Source organism: Corvus hawaiiensis, chromosome 9 (assembly GCF_020740725.1).
Source record: "Corvus hawaiiensis isolate bCorHaw1 chromosome 9, bCorHaw1.pri.cur, whole genome shotgun sequence".
In the NCBI taxonomy this organism is placed as follows: domain Eukaryota; kingdom Metazoa; phylum Chordata; class Aves; order Passeriformes; family Corvidae; genus Corvus; species Corvus hawaiiensis.
In genome coordinates, this window is record NC_063221.1 from 29,886,902 (window position 1) to 29,906,769 (window position 19,868).

Sequence of the window (19,868 nt, forward strand, 5' to 3'; positions counted from 1 at the left end):
AAAAATGTATTAAGCAAAAGTTAATAGATTTGTCTGTACTTATTTTTGTTATTTATTGGAGCAAAAAGACCTGGGTGAATCAAGGTGCTAATGTGATAAGGGTATAAAAAAGGCAAATTTGATCCCTGTCTGTAACTAAAAGAGTGCAAGGGGAATTATTATTGCCACTGTACAAGTCTCTAGCAAGCCATCATTTTAAACATTACACAGTATGTCAGGCTCTGATCACTCATGCTCAGAAAAGATGAATTCTGACTGACAGAAGCACAGGGAAAACCATTAGATAATCCACAACTTGCTGTTATGAAAGAAAATAAACGATTAATATTTAACTTGGCAAAACAAATAAGGGACTTCAATGGTGTCTACAAATACATTGTGGGAGAAGAACAAGTGTTATACTAAAAGAAAGTGTCAGTGTATGGAGGACAGAAATAAATTTGTTTTTAATGAACAGAGGGATAGGATTCTGGAACAGAATCAGGTTGGATTTCTCTGCGCTTCTTTCTATTGCTTTTCAGTCAAACAAAACATTTGGGTATCTCCCCAGTCACGGTGCTTTGTTTTAGGCCACTGAGCTAATGTGAAACAGCTTGTTTGTGTCTCTGAACTCTACACTTTCTCTCCATAGAGCACTTCCCTGGTCAGAGTGGTGGCTCTACGGTAGAATTTGTCCCCACGGGCCAGGTCTGACTCAGATCGGGATGTACACGTCTCAGAAAAGAGAAATTTGAATCCCACTACACTGCAGACCTCCTGGGGAGCAAAGCAGAGCTTAAGAGCACACACTCACACCATGCCATAATATGACTTGCAATTACAGTCAGGAAAGGGAATTTTATTTTTTAACCTATCTATTCAAAGCAAAACATTTGGACTAATGCAAGAAACCTCCCAACATTTCAGTTTGGGCCTAATATCCTTTCTGACCTGCCCAGACACAAGGTATTCCCACCAGAAAAATCTATTTTAACCCAAATTTCACTTTGGTACAAGCAGTGTTTTCCATCAGAAAAGCATCCCAACGGAAAATTACTAACTGGTTCTAGTACAAAGTGACTAGCAAAGCTCTCGAAATGATTCAGTGGCAAGGCTGGAATGAGAACCCACAGCTCCTGACCATAAGCCCTGTGCTCTAACCACGAGACAACACTCATCTTTCCCTGAGCAAGGTTGTTCCTGCAGCATTTCTGCCTGGGCTGAAGTGGGAATACTCTGGAAATGTTGCAAGAGAGCTTTTTTGCTGCAAGATTTCCTGTTGTAGAGTATTTGGGGGGTAACGGGAAAAATCCCTGGTGGCTCCCTGGGGCCAGAAGTGTTTGGACATGATGGGAATGTGAGGGCTGCCATCAGCTCCTCCCTGCGTGGGCTGAGGAGGGTCACAGAGGGATGTGGTGGAATCTGGTCCCAAACCATGGAGTGCTCAGCCATGGCTGTCCCATGGGTTGGATGTGATGATCTGAGAGGTCTTTTCCAACCAAATTGATTCTGTGATTCCGTAATTTCTCTGTGTTCCAGACATGCATTTTAGAGCATCCCACTGCCCCATGCTCCTTCTATGTTAAGCAAACCTTAACTAAACATAGGGGTTTTTTTTCTCAGATCAGCAATTCTCCAGCTTTTCAGGTAAAACGCTCAGAGCGACCCAACGCAGAAAACCAAACTCATGGGTTGCAGTTACGTATTTATGGGTCAGGGTGGGGGATGTCCTTAGCCCTGACATTCATTCCTGCTTATTTATTCTTCACTATATTTACTTGCCTACGTATTTTTATGTATTTATTCTTCTATATTGTGTACATTCTTCCCGGGGCTCTCCATGTGGCTTCTCGCACCGCTCCAATGCTTCTGCGTCCCCCAATACTTTACAGTCTTGTACTCGGCAGCGGGGCTGGGAATCAGGAGTTATCAGCCGTTTCCCAAACCGCGGCAAGCCCCCGCCTTGTTCCTGGTTCAAACCCAGGCGAGAGGCGATTCCCCTCCCGAGCCGCCGCTGCCCCTCAGCCCTCGGCGGGGCCGCTGCCGCCTCCCTGCCCGCCCCTTCCCGGCGCAGGCGCGGCCGGCCCGGGAAGGGGGAGCCCGGCGCGTTTCCCGGCAGCCGCGGGTTCAGGGGACGTCCCCGCCGGGGTGTGCTGGGCCCGGGCCGTGCCGGGGGCACAAGTAAGTGATGGGTGCACGAGTAAGCGACGGCGCTCGCCAGGGCACGGCGGCCCCCGGGCCCTCAGCGCGGCCGCCCGCGAGGGGAGCGCGCGCTGCCTCAGCGCGGCGGCGCCGCCTGCCCCCGCCCTTGTCCCTGTCCCTGCCCCTTCTCCGCCGTGACGTCCGGAGGAATCCGTCCTCCTCTGTTAGGGCTCGGATCCTGCTACTGACAAGAGGTCTCGCGTTCGTGTTGTTATTTAATCACCAGCGCCGCCTCCTTCCCCAGGGAGCCCCTCGCCGCAGCCGCGGGCCCCGTGCGGCGCGCCCCGGCTGTGCGTGGGCTGAGCGGTCGCATCGCTTCAAATCAGTTCTGAGCTTGCTTTTCGCGTAGCTGATGGGATTTATATCCTTCTGTCTGTCCCAAGTTGTCTCCTCCTGACATTTCTCTACAGCACGGCCATATGTAACTCCTACATTCGGTGGGAGCGGGACTGCCCTTCACACCCACCAGGCGGCCCGGGGGTGCCCAGTGCCAGGGGAGGCGCTTGAGGCTGCGCGGGGCTGGGGTGGGCACACGGATCCTCCCAGTGCCTCCTGTGGTGTTGGATCACCCTCATCCCAGCCGCCTTCCCGTGTGCTTCAAATACAGCTTCCTGGTGAGGGGAAGAGGAGGGACAGAAACTGGTTTCTTCGTGGTACCCAGTGACAGGACCTGAGGGAATGGTCTGAACTTGTGTCAGGGGAGGTTGAGGTTGAATATTGAAAAAAGGTTTTTCCCCCAGAGGGTGGTTGGGTGCTGGAACAGGCTCCTCTGGAAGGGTCACAGAACCAAACCTGCTGGAGCTCAAAGGAGCATTTGGAAAATGCTCTCATGCACATGATGTGACTCTTGGGGTTCTGTGCAGGTCCAGGAGTTGGACTCGATGATCCTTGAGAATCCTTTCCCAACTCAGCTTATTCTGTGATTCTGTGAAAGGGCAGTGCTCAGGTGACCTGACCTGGGCATGTGGGGCATGCGCATCACTCGCACAGTGGCCTAATCCTCCATATCCCCGGGAGATTTCCATAAATGTAGTCTCCAGTGTCGTCTCTCTGGCACAGGTGCTGCTGGCACTGGTGTCTTGGTTCCACCACTGCCTCCCTCGTCCTCGTGCAGCTCCACTTTCTGGCACCTTTGCAGCCCTCTCTCCTTGTCATGCCCCTGTGATCCCGATGGCTCCTGGGCTGGCACGGAGCACATCCCAGGAACCTGCTGGAATTCACTCGTGCTTGGCTCCAGACCTTCCAACACGGCCGTGTTCCTCGCTGGTGCCATGCTCTGCACCAGTGAGGAACTGGTGACTTGGCAGATTCCTTCTCTGCTGAGGTGCCTGGGATTTGTTAGGAAGTTTAATAAACTTAGCGCCAGTGCTCTTCTCTGGAGAACACTTATGAAACAAATTCCAGGGAAGTAGAGGAGAGGGCTCGGTCATCTCGGAGGTTTTTAGAAAGTAATAAGCAGACACATTGTTGGGAAGGTGGTCTTGTTTTTCATCCTCATGTATTTTCTTATCCTGGAAGACCATTTGCTTAAGTAGTTGAGGTTAACTTTTTTCTAAATGTACTTAAGTACAAAAACAATGACATTTTAAAGGCTCTGTAATGTTAATGGTTCCTTTCCTTCAGGAATGTGTATGAGCATAAGGAAAAAAAAAAAATGAGGTATTTCTTTTTTCCTGGGAAGGGTGTGTGGGATAGGAGGATAAATGCAGAGAGAATTGGTTGCTTTAAGGGACAGCTGTTCCCAGGTATAAGAATCATGGCAGAAATAAATTTATAGTGTCAGGAGAGACTAAATAAACAAGTTCTATGCCAGGAAGTTTTTATATGTATTCTTAGCCACTTCTGTTACTCCATTCTGTGTTTCTCAGTTCAATTATCATTTTTAAATGTTGGTTCTTTTGAATAAATAAATAACTGGTCTTCTGCAGGATTAGTGTTTCTTTTAACCTAAGCTAATATGCAATCCCACTTCCTCTTAAGTAGTTGTGACAGGAACTTCAGGCAAGTGTTTTTGGAATTGCAACCCAAATAAATGTTTAATTTTAAACTGACAGATTACTTGGGGCTGCCATTCTTCTCAGGCTTTTACTATGCAAGAGTGAACAAATCCTGTATAATAAACCATGGATTCGGCTTATGGACACATGTTTGCTTCTGGGCCGAGCATCTTGAAAGAAGTGGTTTGCAGCCTGTCTTTAAAAATTTATTTCACTGTTGCATCTACTGCTGGCCTAAGTGCTCCAGTATCTGCCAGGAGTAATTATAGGCAGTTGGTTCAGATGTTGCTTAAATGTGTAAGCCTTGATGGGAAATGCAGTGGATTTCAGCCAAAATGCTAATTTTGATGTTTTATCATTTCATAAAACTGTGAACTCAGAACAAATTATTTTCCTACTGATCTGCTGATATGTAATCACAGGGCTAGTGCCAGATCCAACTGTGATGTAGCACCGGAATCTAACGATGGGATTAAAGTTAGAATATCAGCATTACCCTAGGTTGGCTAGTTTGGTATCCACAGTGGCATAATGGCTGTATTTACCCATGTATCCTGCACAGAAGCTCCTGGTGCCAAGGCTGGTTTGCTGCAGGAATGCAGTTTTAAGCTGTTATGTGAACTGTAATTGCGCCTTTTGAATTGCATTCTCCTCCAAATTACATTTTATAACTTCAACAGATATTTTGCAAATTCACATTGTTGTGCTAGGCTGTGTTTACTGTATGCTGCTTTTTTCTGGCATGTGTTTTGTTGGTTGTTTGGGGTTTTTTATTTGTTTCTCCATTTTCAGCATAGCATAGAATGAAAAAAAAAAGTCACAGTACATGAATCAGTTTTGCAGGCAAAGAGCAGAGATTATTCTTTCTGTCTATCATGGGTAGGTTAAAGTGATAGAGACACAGGGATATCAAAGATCTTCCTTAGCATTAGACTGATAAGCCGGTGGATCCAAACACTTGGGTCTATCAGTCACTTTGGAGCCTGTTACCTCTTTTCAACTAGTCATGAAGCTGCTACAGCCAGAATTTATGTAATAGTTAGATGGCATTTTTTCCCCCTCAGTCAATGTAAACAAGATAGTGTCTTCTTTCAGGGCTTCAGGCATTCTGCAGTGTCATTTGGGACACGTCAGCCTGCCAGGTCATTAGCACAGCCTTTGGGGATGCCACAGCCTTTGGGGATGCGTGCAGCTGCAGAATCAGTGCAGGGAATGGATCTCAGGAGTGTGGTGTGCATGGGTTGTATCCACTGCTGTTGCCAGGCTGAGGAGAAGAAAGGGTGCTGTTATATACCCCCCTTATTCCTTAGGTTTTCCTGCCTGGGAATTGTGTCCTGGCATTAACTGATCAACATTTCCTCTGCTTAACAAATTGGAGGTTATGGCAAGTGTTCAAAATCCTGCCGCTGTGTGAGTGCACCTGTGATGTTCACGAGCGTCAGGGGTTTAATCCTGAACTCCTGATAATGTCTGGGAGGTTGCCACTAATGGGTGCAGGATCAGACCTTGCTTTTGAAGTGATGGCCCAGTCCCAGCAGGGCCCAGAGAGCTCCGGAGGGAAGTGGAGCTGTTGGTTTTCCCCAGTAGGCTGTGCCTTCTCATCTGATGTTGTGTGTTCTCGTCGCCCTTTTCTCAGCCTTCCTTTTTCCTGAGAGCTCTTCTCTGCAGCTGTTTCCTGCTGTTCCCGGGGTTCGGTGAGCTCTGGAGCAGGGAGAGCTGCGCTTGTTTCCTGTGTGTGGCACAGTTACAGGCGGGGAGCACTGGGGGCAGCCGGGCGTGCTCGGCGTGGGCCTAGTGCTGCTGCCATGCAGAGCCCATTGGGGCGTGCGGCAACCTCAGCGGGACCAGGGAAAACCAGGGTGAGCAGTAGCCCCAAGCCTTCTCCAAGATGTAGTTGGAAGGAGCTCCTGGATCCCTCTGTTGTGAGGCCAGTGTTTTGGAACTTGCCTGAAGATGGAAATCCCTGGCCACCGCTGTGCTCCAAAGCAGCATGTCTCAGCTGACTCCAACATGTTGTTTTCCTACTGTAGCATCTCTGAGCAGTGTCTCCACTTGCCCAAAGTGGCCTTGGTATCATTCCTTGCTGTTTATTAGTACAAACTACTGCAGTGTGTTATGGTACTTGTGTTACTGCCACATCCTTGAGCAGTCAGAGAGGAGGAAAATGCTTTTTGACTTACCTGACCATGTAGAGAGTTCAGCTCAACACCCATGGTCTGTGGATAACTGCAGTGAGGCCTTTGGGGATGATGCAGAACGCGATGGAATCGTAACTGCATGGAGAAAGTAAATACAGAGCAATTGCTTAATGTCTCCTCTAGCTCAGAAACTCAGACACATCAAACAAAACTAGCAGGTGGCACGCTCAGAACAAGCCAAAGGGCTTTTTCTTGCATTGTTTACACAGAACTTTATAACTTGTTACCACTGTAGTTCGCAGTTAGGAAAGTTCCCCTGGATTCAGAAAGAGCACAAACAAATTTAGAGAGGAAAAAGCCTTCAAGGTCTGCTAATCCTAAAGATAAAATTTCTGGCTCAGGAAGTGCCTCTACTATAGATAGCAGGAGGAAAGGTGTCCTGGGGAAGTGCTGCTGGATGAAAAGGGCAGGCATATGCTTTTCTTACGGCTTCTGCTGTTTGTGGAGGATCCTGGGCTAATTGTACCTTTCATCTGACCCAGCACAGCCATACTCTGCTCTTTAATCAGGGGCCAGAATGCCATTGCTCCTGTTTGATCATCAGTACCACAGGCTGTGTCTGCCTGTGTGAGCTGAAGACAGGAGCTGGAAGGAGAGCTGATAATTCTTCTGTTTAGTATAAACCTCTTCTGGAGCAGAATATAGAGAAAACCAACTCTGTTGTACACTTAAGAGCTTGGTATTTACTGACACTGGTCATGCTGACATCCTTCTGCTGTTCCTGAGTGAGATATCTATGTAGGCAGGAGAAGCTGAAAATAAATAAATTTTGGATCTACTTTCTTAGAATAATTTAGTCATTTTCACTTCTCCACTTATTGGTTACACCAGGATAAACCCGAATATGCCTTGCTTTATGTCAGAGCAGGTGGAAGTAGTTTGGGCTGAAAGTATTTAAAATCCAAAAGATAGAATTAGAGGGCAGAGGGCAGCAATGAAGTAATGACTTTGTCTTGGACACTGAAAGCAAGGGGAAGAAAAAAGATCTGGAGAGACATTACAGCAAATTAGTACATAGTGAATTATTTATAGAGAGAAAAGGAGATACTAGAAAATAGTAGAATATTTTCAGTCCTGCCTATGCTGGGATTTATTGACACAATATTTAAATGGTAGGGGGACAGTTAGGAAGGTTTTGATAGAACAATCTAGATATTATGGGACTGGAGTCAGGGTCAGATCCTACTACTGAAATCTTCCACTATTTGAAGCTGGTTTTCCTTGTAAGATGTAAGACACCTTCACAGAATGTACTGGAGAATTGATGAAAGAATCTAGAAGTGTTTGGTTTTCAGTGAACAGTTTTCAGCTGTTTTCCCCAGCTCCATTTTTATTTATTCCAGTTTTGTTATTGTTAACACAGTCCTCACATTCCTAAGACAGAGATCCTGCATGTACCTGTTTCTGTTTGGGGAAGGGAAAAGGGGAGCTGAGCTGTGCTTTTGTTCCTTGTTTTTGTTTTGTTTGCTGTGGGGTAGCTGAAAAATAAATGCTTGTTGGTAGTTACAGCACAGTCCCTTGGGCATTTAAGGATATTCTCTATATTAGTACTGCCCTTCAGCACAGCGTTAGAATTCCCCATCTGCTCCTGCTCTCCCACACAGACATGTGCCTTCTTTTTCTTTCCACATTCAAACAGGAATTACAGAAGCTGGAAGAGGAAAGGGAGTTCACTGTCTTCAAGGAGAGATTGCCACTCTACCGCCACCCCTTGTATTGGTTACTTAACTCTAGAAAGCCAACAAAGTGCTGAATTTCCAGTATAATGTCAAAAGTGCTTGTTTTGGTTTATCTCCTTTCTACAATTGAAAAGCAGCTTTTCTTTAGCATATTTAGATCTTTTCACATGACGCTTATGAAGCCTAATTTGAGCCTGTTAATCTTTTTCTTGGTAACCCCTGGGAAAGCACAGCTGCACTCCTGAAAACACACTGTTTATCCACGATCGCCAGGTCTGGGCAGCCCGCAGTGTTCCAAAGACCAAAGTTTAAAACAGACATGCCAGTCCTTCCTAATTCCTTGTGTTTAAGCACACAGCAGCACAAAGTCTAAATTGCTGCTGCTGAAAGCTTATGCTGAGCTTGGGCCTGTGTTGATGTTAGAGTGTAGCCCTCCTGCACCGTGGCTTTCACAGAAAGGTACGTCCTGGCAGCTCGATAACCGTGAAGTAAAGTAGGACAGACGAGTCTAACAGTGCTCATGAAAAAGTCTTCTGGTTACTTACTCATTCCTTCTAAATTAAAGTAAATAATGTTAAGGATTTTCTTTTTTTTTTTTTTAAAGAAATATTTTTGCAACTGAGTTTCACCCCTCCTTTTTCTTTCTTCATTGCCTATGTGGGAAAACTAACACATTTGTATAAGGATAAACTGGGAAGTCTGTGGTTTCCAGCATGCACATTTTGAATAATATTTATACAGACTATTATTTAATGGGCCATATAAATATTTATAATATGCTGTGGCCTTTTGATCATAAATGCTTGTTTGAAAAGCCATTCTGTCCCTGCTGTGATTTGCAGAGAAAGAGGCCATTGCTGGTTTAGTGCTTGGAGGGAGTTTTGGCTTCTTGTCCTGACTTAGCAGTTACAGTCATGGATTAACATGGTCAAGCTGGACGTGTCTTTTAATTTTGGTTTTTTTCTCTGCCCCTGTCCTTCTGTTTGCAAATTCAAATAATAAGTTGAAAATGTGAGGCCCTAATTCTGTAGTGGACAGACAAGGCTGTATTGAAGTTCTGGAGGCCTTTTTTCTTGGCTGCAAGGAGCCAGGCTTCCTGTGCTAGATACATCAGGGATTTAGAAGGTACTATCTCCACTGCCTTGCACCCCTTGGAAGTCCATAAACATGCATAAAATATTTTGGTGTCGTGTTAGGAATATTGTGCTTGATGAACTGGCCTGTCTGACTGGACTTTTAGGACATGTTATTTCAGTAATTTTTCTGGTTCACAGTTTTCCTCATGATTGTGCTGCCTGCAGAAGCTAGGAATCCAGCTGATAAAAAATCCAAACCAAACGTTTTATTTGCACAACACTTTTCACATGGCAATGAATGCTGGTGTCCAAATTGCAAAGCAAGAAGCTTGTGCTGGGACCTTCTGCTACCTCTGAATTCCATTAAAGAGTTCCTTCATCTCTGATTTGGAGCTTCCTCTTGTACCAAAGGAATCTTCTGGAAACAAAACAGAATGACAACATTCCTCTTTAAAATTCTTATCACTGTACTTTGGCTAAATATTTTCCACCAACTTCTCTGCAGAGTTCTTAGGTTCTCAAGAAATACCCTTGGGCAGAGTCCATAATTGCTGGCATTTATGACCTAGAGATGACAGTGCTTTTTGTGGATGGGGTTGATAAGTAGGTGGCATACCAAGTGTTTGGTATTCCAAAAAAATCTTGGCATCAAATTATGTTTTTGCAAGCAGATCAGATCCTGTTGCAGAGACACTTTACTTTGAACAGGCTCAGTAACTTAGTGCTTGCTGTGCTCGAAAAAGGATTAATATTTACTTTTAGCCTTTCTTCTTTTTCTTGAGATATTGAGCACTCCTTTGTGGGTCTAGGTGAGCTTTATTCAGAAAGAGACCTGTTAAAGTAAGTTTGGGGTTCTTGGTTTTGTACTGTCACTTAACTCTTTCCTATTTCCTCTGATTGACAGCAGTAAACTGGTGGTTGTGCAAAGGCTGATATGCACTGCTCAAGCACATAAACAAACTCTGCTTCCTGCCCAGTCACTCACACAGGCACATCCTGGTTGCTTAGTAAGGAAAAAAAAGGAAAGTAAACATTACATGGGCAGATTGGGTTCCAGGTTTCAAATGTTTGTGGGAAGAATCCAATGCAAAGCCATAATTTTAAGTGCTGAGTAGGAGGTGCTGTGAGCTTAATTCTCTAACATCTGTTAAGCTTGTTCTCTAAGTAGCAAAAACACATTAATGAGCTAAAATCAAGGCTGCCATACAAGGAAGAGAAATTTGGAGTAATATTGTGTGTGTGAGCAGGAGGCAGGATATAAAATACTCCTTTTGCTATTTGTATTTTGTGAAGAGCAAGTAAGAAGGATTTGCCTATGTTTAAAAAAAAAAGGATCTGGTTTGCAGCTTGTGGTTTATTCTCAACTTTTTATGAGTCAGCAGCTAAAGGCAGAGCTGAAATAGGGGAAAAATAGGGAAATTCGTGAGATAGTATCAGGAATAGTATTATGCAATGTCTTTGTCGTAAAATTTCTCACAAGGAGCTTGCAGCACCTGCAGCCAGCCTTTGGAGCTTTGGGGAGATGGAGTGCAAAATTAAGAAGTAAAAACTGTGTTGAAAAGAATGTCTTGAAACTGCTTTTCCAGCCGAGGGCTGAGAGGGAGAAGCTGAGTGCTGTCCCCCCTCCAGGTGACAGATGCAGTATTAATCACCCATAGCAGCAGAGGTGTCCTCTCTGGCAGAGGAATTGGCTTTTGTTCCTCTGACCAGGTCACAGAGCCAGGGCCAAGAAAATAAAGCACGCTTTCTTGCCAATATTCCTAGGTGTTAGACTCATGGCACACCATTATTTTTAGCTGATTGCTCATCGCTTGGACACATGACCTTGCTTAACGAGATTAGTGTGTGTTGCACCTAATCTGCTGGGCAGAACCAGCATGCTGGGAGGCAGGAGCCAGGATTTCCAGCAGGACCACAATATGCTCTATAGCTTGGAGTTTTTTCTACTTCCTGACATTATTAGAAGCTGTTGATCTGTACAACTACTCTGGTGACCCTGCACGGTGTGGGCAGAATGCGGTGTGGTCACTGCTTTGGTCTGTACCAGGGACAGAACTCCCTCGTGCTGGTCAAGCACAGAACAAAAACATGGGTCCTGGACCCAGCAGTGGGGTCTGGGCATGAAGGGCCAGATTGAAGCAGGAAAAAATGATTGTGTGATTACAGATCTCCACAGACTGACCATATTTCCATGAGCTGTTTAAGGGGTGGGAGGAGGGGAAGCCTCAGTTGGTTTCTTCAGCCAAGGTGTTTTTACGCTATTTTCAGTGCAAATGAAACTTTGTCCAAATAAATTATTATCCAGAATCATACTTGGAGTTTTCTGAAATAAGAGGCTCTTTTTTTTCCTCTTCTAGTTCACCTGCTGCCTCTAGCCCTCAGTGACTGTAGATTTGTGATATCCATCAGCAGCACTGGTTACAAGCCAGCCATGGATGTGAACAGCCACCTACATTGTGCCAGTAGATCTTGACCTGTACTCAATGTTACTATTAAAAAAAAAGAAAAAAAATTAATTTGAAATGTGAATAATCATATTCTGTTAATCAGGACTTTGCAAATCTTTCCCCCTTCGCCTATACTCCTCCCTCTAACCACCCCATCTGCCAAATCCAGAAATTATCCAGGTCACTTCTTTGGGAGAAGTGGGCTAAGTAGAGCCATTTTGATGCTCTGTAAATACCGTGTATTCATTAAATGCCAATTAATCCATTCATTTTCTGAGTATCAGAAGCTGTGTGTCAGCTGAGTTTCATGTGTTTCAGAGAAGTAATAGGTTCAAACAAGCGCTAAACACTTGTCTGACGTTTCAAATACTTCTATCAGCTCTTTCTTAGCATTCTCACAGCTTGATTAAAATGTAAATGTTAACTATTAATTAAGAACAAACTGTGAGAAATTAAGAACAGTGAATTTGTCACTGTATTAAATGTCAAATAGTTAATATAGTGAAATAAGCAACTCATTGTGAAAAATTAAATCAATTAACTTAACCTCACTTTGTTCTTGTAGGATGTCAAAGAGTAGGCAGATACTTCACACCATGTTCTCATGGCTCAACACATTTTCAGAAAATTATTGCCTGAGTCTTTAAAGTGGTGTGAAGTGATGGTGGAGAGCTCTTGGAAACTTAACTTTATTTATTCCTTTTTTCCTCTGGGTAACGTGTACCTGATTGTCACGTCGTTACTTTATAATTACCAGCATCGCACCACAGGTGGGATGTTTGGCATGATTGGAGGCAGCAGCTCTTGGCACTTTTTCCATCAAGTCATTTTATCTGCTTTTAGCCCCCCCCCCCTTTTTTCTTTTCCTTCAACAGGTTTTATTAAAAATGCCCAGTGAGAAGCAGACTGCAGTGAAATACTACGTTGGAGTTGATGTGGGCTCAGCCAGCGTTCGCGCGGCTCTGGTGGACGGGTTTGGGACGGTGGTGGCACACGCAGAGCAACGCATCCAGGTTTGGGAGCCCGGGCCAGACCACTATGAGCAATCCTCTGCAGACATCTGGGCTGCCTGCTGCTCTGTCACAAAGGTGGGCAAGGACAAAATGAAGGATTTGTGTTGCAGGTGGCTCTGCAAGGTGGGAATGTTCACGGTCCTGCAGTCCCTGTGCCTGTCACTTCCACTCGGGTCTGTTCATGCTGTGTAACTTGTAACCACCCTTGTGCATTAAAGGCACCTTGAGGCTGATGCAGCCTCACAATGTCTGTTTTATTGGTGAGGAGCTGAAGGCCAGAGTGAAAAAAACTCATGCTACAACTGCAAGTAGAATGAAAGGCCTTTCTTTGTGCTCTTATTGCTGGGGGAGGATTTACTCACTGCCTTCAGGTGTCACATCTGTGAGCTTTGTTTAGCTGTATGCTCTACCCACGAGACAGTTGTTGGAGGAGTCAAGGTTGCTCAGAACCTGGCAGTGCATATATCTAGAGAGGTGCATTGGGCTGTTCTGGAGTCACAAAGGAGAATTTATTGTAGAGGAATTGTAATCTGGTTTGTGGATGGCCCCTAAAGTAACACTTGTGATCCTCATTGTAAGAGGATCCAGTATTATAAGACCAAAATAAATAATAAATGTCTGTGGATAGTATCAAGCATAAAACCAGATTGAAACAGACTTTACTATAGGGGAAAATTTGTATCCTCTGATCCAGGGCTCTGCCTGTACATGCTGGAGATAAAGGTAAATTAGAGACCTTGCTTGCAGTGCACACAGAGGCCATTTCATCTTCCTTACTAAAGCCCCGGCCTGCTCCATGTTCTAAGGTTGGCTTTTTAAATATTCATGATACACTTGGTAATTTGCAGATGGACTGTTCACTCATTGTCTTGTTATTGATCAGCCTTTTCAAACATTAATGAGCTTGGCTCTGCAGAAATGCCCTAAGATGGAGAAGGTGAGTGGGATGCAAGGAAAAGAAGAGAGTGACAGGAGTGATAGGGAAGAACAGCTTGATGTTAAGGCAGAGCAAGTCTTCCTCTGTTTATTTGATTTTTCTCTGAGTGGCTTTGTTCTTGCTCTGGACCTCTTTAAATGCAATCTCTTATATTTAAGCAATAAAATGGTCTCAGAAACTGCAGTTTTACAGAGCCAGTAAGAGACTGGCACTGTGCAAGTCTACTTAAAGTCTTTCTTTATAGTACTAATTAAAATAATGATATTTTTATTGTTGCCGAGAAGTGGCAATTTATTACCGTGCTACATTTTAGGTGTCTTGCAACCTCATTTGGCACTTAATCCTTGTGGGTGTTGTGTTTTTTTTTCCAGTGCTGCTGGGAGCCATGAAGTTCAGGCATTTTAGGGCAATGGTTTGGGTTGGTTTTTTTTTTTTTTTTTTTTTGAAAACCTTCCAAAAAGTGTGCTATTGAAACTCTTGGTAGCTGAGCAAAGGTGTGCATTGCAGAGGTGTTATCATGGCTACAGATTTTGACAGACTTTATTTTTGGAACCCTTCAGTATTGTGAGGCAAATACAATATTACCAAAGCAATTCTGGAAGACTGTTGCTTCCACAGGCAGGAAGTCAGTGAAGTAACTGATGGAAACACTTTGGTCCTAATCCTGTGTCCATGTTTCACATGCAGCTCAGCTCCAAGCTTTAGAAAAGAGAGAAAATCAACATTACAGGTTTTCTGCTACCTTGATTTATTGATACTTTTCTGCTTCCTGCTTTTATCCAGGACTGTGGATAAAGACCTCTGAATCAGATTTGAAACCCAAAGAATTTCTGGTAATTTGATGTATTTATGTTTCAAAGTTTTAAAGAATACTGAATTTAGGAAATTTCAGAGTTTGAGCTAACTTGTAACTCATTTTCTGTACTCACTATTCACATGATACTTGCACGTGTATAGATATATTTGTATTCTGGTGTGTTTTGTGTATTTTCAGGAAGTTGTCCGTGGAGTGGATGCCAGCCAGATCCGAGGGCTGGGGTTTGATGCTACCTGTTCCCTTGTTGTGGTGGATAAACAGTTCCAGCCCTTGGCAGTCAACTGTCAAGGTAGGGCTCCACACAAAACATGGTATTACTGTGTGTTTTACTGCTGATGGGAGGGAACTTTCCATGTCATCCAGATCCCAAGTGGTGGGGCTGACTCTTGGAGATGGAGATGACACAAACTTTTTTACAAGGGGATTTTTTCCCCTGGGTTTACTGTTCTAATTTTACTGCAAAATTAAATTTGAGATGAGAATTACTTACTGCTTGGTTAAATATTTGGCATCCTAAGATCACATTCATTCATCTTAACTCTGAGAAATTGCTTCTTAGGGAAATCTATGCTCATTTTTCTTTTCTGCATATTTTCTTCTCCAGACTGTACTGATCATGGTTTTTATAGTGTGTATAAATGCCCATCCACACTGGTCAAAGGAATGTTAAAAATGTAACTGTTAGTGTAGTCTAAATGCTTGCTCTGTCATGGAGCTGCAGGCAAGAGGTTCAGTTTGTGTATTTTCTTACACTGGTGTTCTGTCTTTGTCTAGGACAGTGCTAAACTTCAGAAACAGTCTGTGCCCTTTTTCTAAAAATCTGGGGGGGTTTTATTAGTTTTTGGGTAGATGATTCAGATGATTCACAAAAAATCTGTGCTGCACTTTTTCCCCAGTGAATCCTGCTTAAGATTAGGTGTGTGCTATACCAGTAGTTACAGAGACGTGATCGTAATTCTGTGTACGTTGCCTTTCTATTCTCAGATGTGTTTGTCATCTCCTCCTATCCTTCTCAAAAAACCAGCTTTGCTCCCAAAACGTCCTTCTCTAAATTTAGATCAGATTATTTATTTTTCAGTTTGAGAGTCTCTTACAATCTGTTCAATGCCTAATGATATCTGGGGCTATTTTGGGTCTAGCAAGTCAAATTCAGTTCTCATTTTATGTGCTCTGATATCCCCAAGAACTTTGAGTTTACACAGTGGTGGTGCTAAACAACAAGACAAGAATTCACTCAATACTGTAATGCTGTGAAGAGTCTTGCAGTGGTGGGGTTTCAGGCAGTTTCACAGTTCTATTTCAATCCATTTTAGAAATACTGATGTGCCTCGTACTTCTGCCTTGTTTTAGAGTGTGTTTTCGAGATGATGCTTGAGTGGCTGTGCCATGTAGAATGCAGTGTGCTTAGCCAGAGAGGAATCTGCAGTGTGACCTGGATTACTGTTCCCTCTGTCTGGCAGGTCCTCTGGAGGTTAATTTGGATAAAATGTTCTTTGCTTCTTGTTCTCATTTGTGTCTGATGCAGACTTGCCAAATGCTTTCTCCTTGCACATCCAAAAGAAAAGCATTTCAGCGAATTATCCCCCTTGAAACAGTATTTCAGAAAGGAATTAGGGTAGTTCTTCTCATAACCATAGAAGAGGAAAGAGAATCCCTGTAGCCAATTGAGTTAATTTCAATTCACAACATAATTGTTCAGATTTTGTCACATTTTTAGTTTCTGGTCACCAAAATGTTCCTTTTTATTTTTAACTAAATACATGAACTTTGTCGAGAAGTTTGGGTTCTTTGAATGAAATAGAAGAGAACGTGGTGTTTCACAGCTCTTGGATGCTCAGAAGCCGGATTGGTTTCAGTCAGCATTCTCAGTGCTCAGCATGTCCTAAAGTTGGCTCAGAGGGCTAAAATTTTGGTTTTAGATATCCACTCTGAATTATTAACCCAAATAGAATTTGAGTTTTCAATGTAGAAGTGAAAATGTGAAGCAGTTTAGAGCCTAGTAACTTGCAGTACTGAGCTGGGGCTAAACCAGAGCTAAAATAATCTCTTTTTTCTGTTTCCCCCCCAAGGACAGAACCATAGGAATGTGATCATGTGGATGGACCATCGTGCAGCGAGTCAAGTCGAGCGCATCAATGCAACCCAGCACAGGGTTCTGAACTATGTAGGGGGAGCCATGTCTGTGGAAATGCAGCCACCTAAATTGCTCTGGATAAAGGAAGTGAGTACATTTAACACTGTGGTGCATTTTTACTAGTGATTAATGCCCCTTTTTAATTCCTGAGAATGAGATTTCTAAAACAAAAGTCTTCAGCCTTAGTGTTGAACCCCAGGGTGCGCAGAGTAAGGCCAGGCTAAAGCTGTAATTTAAACCTTTTGAGGTTCTTTTTTCCTCTCAATTTCGTATAAATATGTTTGATTTTATTGAAGTGGAGTGTTCCCTGATAGAAACATTCCAAATGCCTTTCTTATCTAGGATTAGATATACATACAAATTGAGGTGCAGGTAATAAATGAGTCCTCAAAGTATCCTAGGATTTAGTTATAGAGGTGTATTTCCTGCTCCAGCTCCTGGAGCCTGGAGTGCCAGAGGAACTGCTTTTGAGGCATCCAGCAGTGCAGGGTGGGTGTGATGGCTTTGGCTGCTGGTGGAGGAGCTCTCCACTTCCAGCTTCAGTTTAGTTCTGTCCCATCAGCAGGAAGTAAACCATGTGTAGAGGGAAGGTGCTCTGTGTGTAATGTGGAGCTCTGCCTCTGTCTCCTGTGTTTAAATTTCGTGTGTTACAATGACATATGGCCTCTTAATGACTACTGCCAGATAAAAGGAGAGACACTTGCCACTTGAAATTTTTATAATCTCCTCCAGCCTGGCTTTTTGCATTTGGCCTCAATGATGCTCACTGTCATTTTAACAAAGCCCAAATGTAAATTGCTTGCTGCCAGTTTCAAGCAGCCAGATTCTCCTGTCCTTGCAGACATGAGACATTATATTGTAACAAGGCACAGATTGGGGAAAGCCAAAGGAATTAATTCATAGAAGCAAGTACTGACAGATTAATGACATTAGAGGGTAATGAATGTTGATAATGAAATATGATTATCTATCTACTAGTTCTTCCCTTCTCGAGCTATGAGTATCATACATCAGTCATTTTATAAATAATAAAATGTAAGCCATAAAAACATGAAATGAATCGTTTGCATTTAAAACATTTTTATATTGCAAGGGGTATCAGTACCTGACTGCTCAGGAAATCCAGATTATGGGGTGTCCAAATGTGGTCACGTGGAGGTGTGAGTCTGCTGTGACCTCAAAGCCCTGTGACATAATTGCTGTGGTGTAAAGGGGAGTGCATTGCAGGGCTTGTTCCTTCCCCAAGCCGGTGGGTGGGACACAGGATCCTCCTGACCCCAGGTGCCAGCCAGCAGCAGGGATTTCCTGGCAGAAGGGTGCTACAGAACAGGGCTTGTTCATATGTCCCTTTTCAGCTGCTGACATACCAGCTAAGGAGATTATTGTCCTTAAGAGAGGGTTTTTTACCTCAGTGTCTGCCTGCTGAGCTGCCCACTCGACACTCCCCGCGTCCTAAGTGGTCTGGGCATGACTCACTATTAAACTGCTTAAGCTTGCCCTGCTTAGCTCGGGCACCTCAACACCTACAGCAACACCTCAGCTGCTGAGGAGCTGGAACAGTTATCCTGGAGTGGGCTGTAATCAGCTGAGATTTGGTTAAACCTTTTAGCTCTGGAGAGGTGCAGGATTGAGTGGTTTTATTGCTTCTGTACTCCTTGCAAAGTAGGAGGGGGAAAGGAATTAAATGAAGAGCGATGGTTTATTTTCAGTGGCAGGCACAGTAATGCATCCATGGCTTACCTGACATCAGGGCTGTCAGTGAAGGATCATGTTGGGCTCTGAGAGCTCAAACTCAGCCTCGTGTAATGCAAGTGTCCTCATCTTTTGCCCAGGAAGGCAAATCTTGTAATAACTTCGAATGTCAGGTTGTTCAAATGAGACCTACAAGAGCAGTTTGCACATTCATTGTTTCTCAGTGGACTGCCTTGAACTGGGCTATGAATATAAATTACTTAAGTCTCTTCAGATTCTTTGGTATCAATATTTTATAAATCAATAAACTGTGACACAGCTATTAAAGGTATGGTCAGGAAAACTACCTGCAGAATGGTATTTAATGGTGTCCTTCCTGTTTTTTGAGTTGTATCATCTTTATTTTCTATGTTAAGTGTATTTTCCATGTATGGCAGGGTGTGATTTTGATCTAGCTCACACACCACAGGGAAAAAATACAGTCATTTATTCTGACTGCAGGATTATTTCTTCAGATAGTGGTAATGCACAAGCTGGCAAAAAGGAAGCTTAGTTTTCAAATCCCGTGGGAGAATTGCAAGATTAGCAGGTAGAAAGACACATTTTAATTTTATTCGATCCTTTTCAACTGAGACTATCTGAGAGCTTTGCAAAGTTGAAACTGAAATTCCCGTCATGCTTCTACTTAATTATGATAACTGATGTTCAGTAAATGACTGCACTGTACCTGGTTTGACCTGGGTTACTGCCTGGGAAAGTTTTGCACAGTGTCTGCCCACACTGTGCCTGGCTTTGGTGCTCATGGCTTTGGTGTCTCCAGCTTTCCTGACTACTGAGTGTAGTGAGATGGGTTGGTTTTTTCCTTTCCTTCCTTATTCCTTTCTCAGTATTCCTCCCTAATGTTGTCATATACCTGACAGTATCCCAGGAAGTTAAGACAAAAACAGTGGATTGGGCACATTCTCCTATGTCTGACCATAATCAAAACTGGCTAAACCAAGGTGTATCCAGAAGCTATTTTGAGCCTTTGTCCCTTTGGTTGGCATCATGTTTCTGGAAAGTTTTTCATCAGAAGGCTTGACATGGCTGCAACATGTTCAACACAGGGATGTTTGTAAAGAAAACAAAGCAGAACAAAACCCGCAGCCAGACACTTTGCACAGTCATGCTCCAGGTCAGCATGTACACCCTAATATATGAAGAATCACTGTTGACTTTTGCTTTGAATTCCCTGGACCTTATTTTGAACTCCCCAGGAATTTAATGTTTCTGCTATTAAATATTTTTGCTGTTTTCCCTCTGTACATCTTTGCCTGGGATTGGTGCTGCGCACATTCCACAGCTGCTTGCATTCGTATGGGTTTTGCAGAGAGGGTGCAGTGGGGAAAAGTACTGCTTTATGTCTGAAGTGAAATAATAAAATAGAAGTTAAATAATAATGATTAAATAAAAGAGAAACTTATGAGTTTAACTAGATGCATTTTTGGAAGGAAGTTATTTAAAGTACTGATACTAAATGATTGGTGGTCTGCTGTTACACCGGGAGGTTAATTGTGTGTACATTGTCACTAAAGCCTCCCTCTCCCTTTCCGTGGTGCTCACCTGAGTCTGGAAGGCCACGTTAGGACATGTGTGATGACAAGATGCTCTTGTCTCATGTTTTGCCCTGGGTTCTCCTAACAACAGTATTTGCAAAC

At 43.5% G+C, this 19,868-nt stretch overlaps 1 protein-coding gene across 10 annotated transcripts in view; it reads left to right on the forward strand.

Moving 5' to 3' along the window:
• FGGY (FGGY carbohydrate kinase domain containing) overlaps positions 1-19,868 on the forward strand; it is a 254,334-nt gene that overhangs the window by 123,067 nt on the left and 111,399 nt on the right. For 7 of the 10 annotated variants that reach the window (XM_048313093.1, XM_048313094.1, XM_048313086.1 and 4 more), the window contains 3 exons: positions 12,454-12,666; positions 14,523-14,634; positions 16,415-16,566. In XM_048313093.1, coding sequence (XP_048169050.1) covers positions 12,466-12,666; positions 14,523-14,634; positions 16,415-16,566 — 465 coding nt within the window. In that variant the 5' untranslated portion in view covers positions 12,454-12,465. Of the gene's footprint in view, positions 1-2,070; positions 2,161-7,633; positions 8,515-11,492; positions 11,617-12,453; positions 12,667-14,522; positions 14,635-16,414; positions 16,567-19,868 lie in introns of those variants that run through there. The other 3 variants (XM_048313095.1, XM_048313090.1, XM_048313091.1) reach the window with 3 other exon arrangements.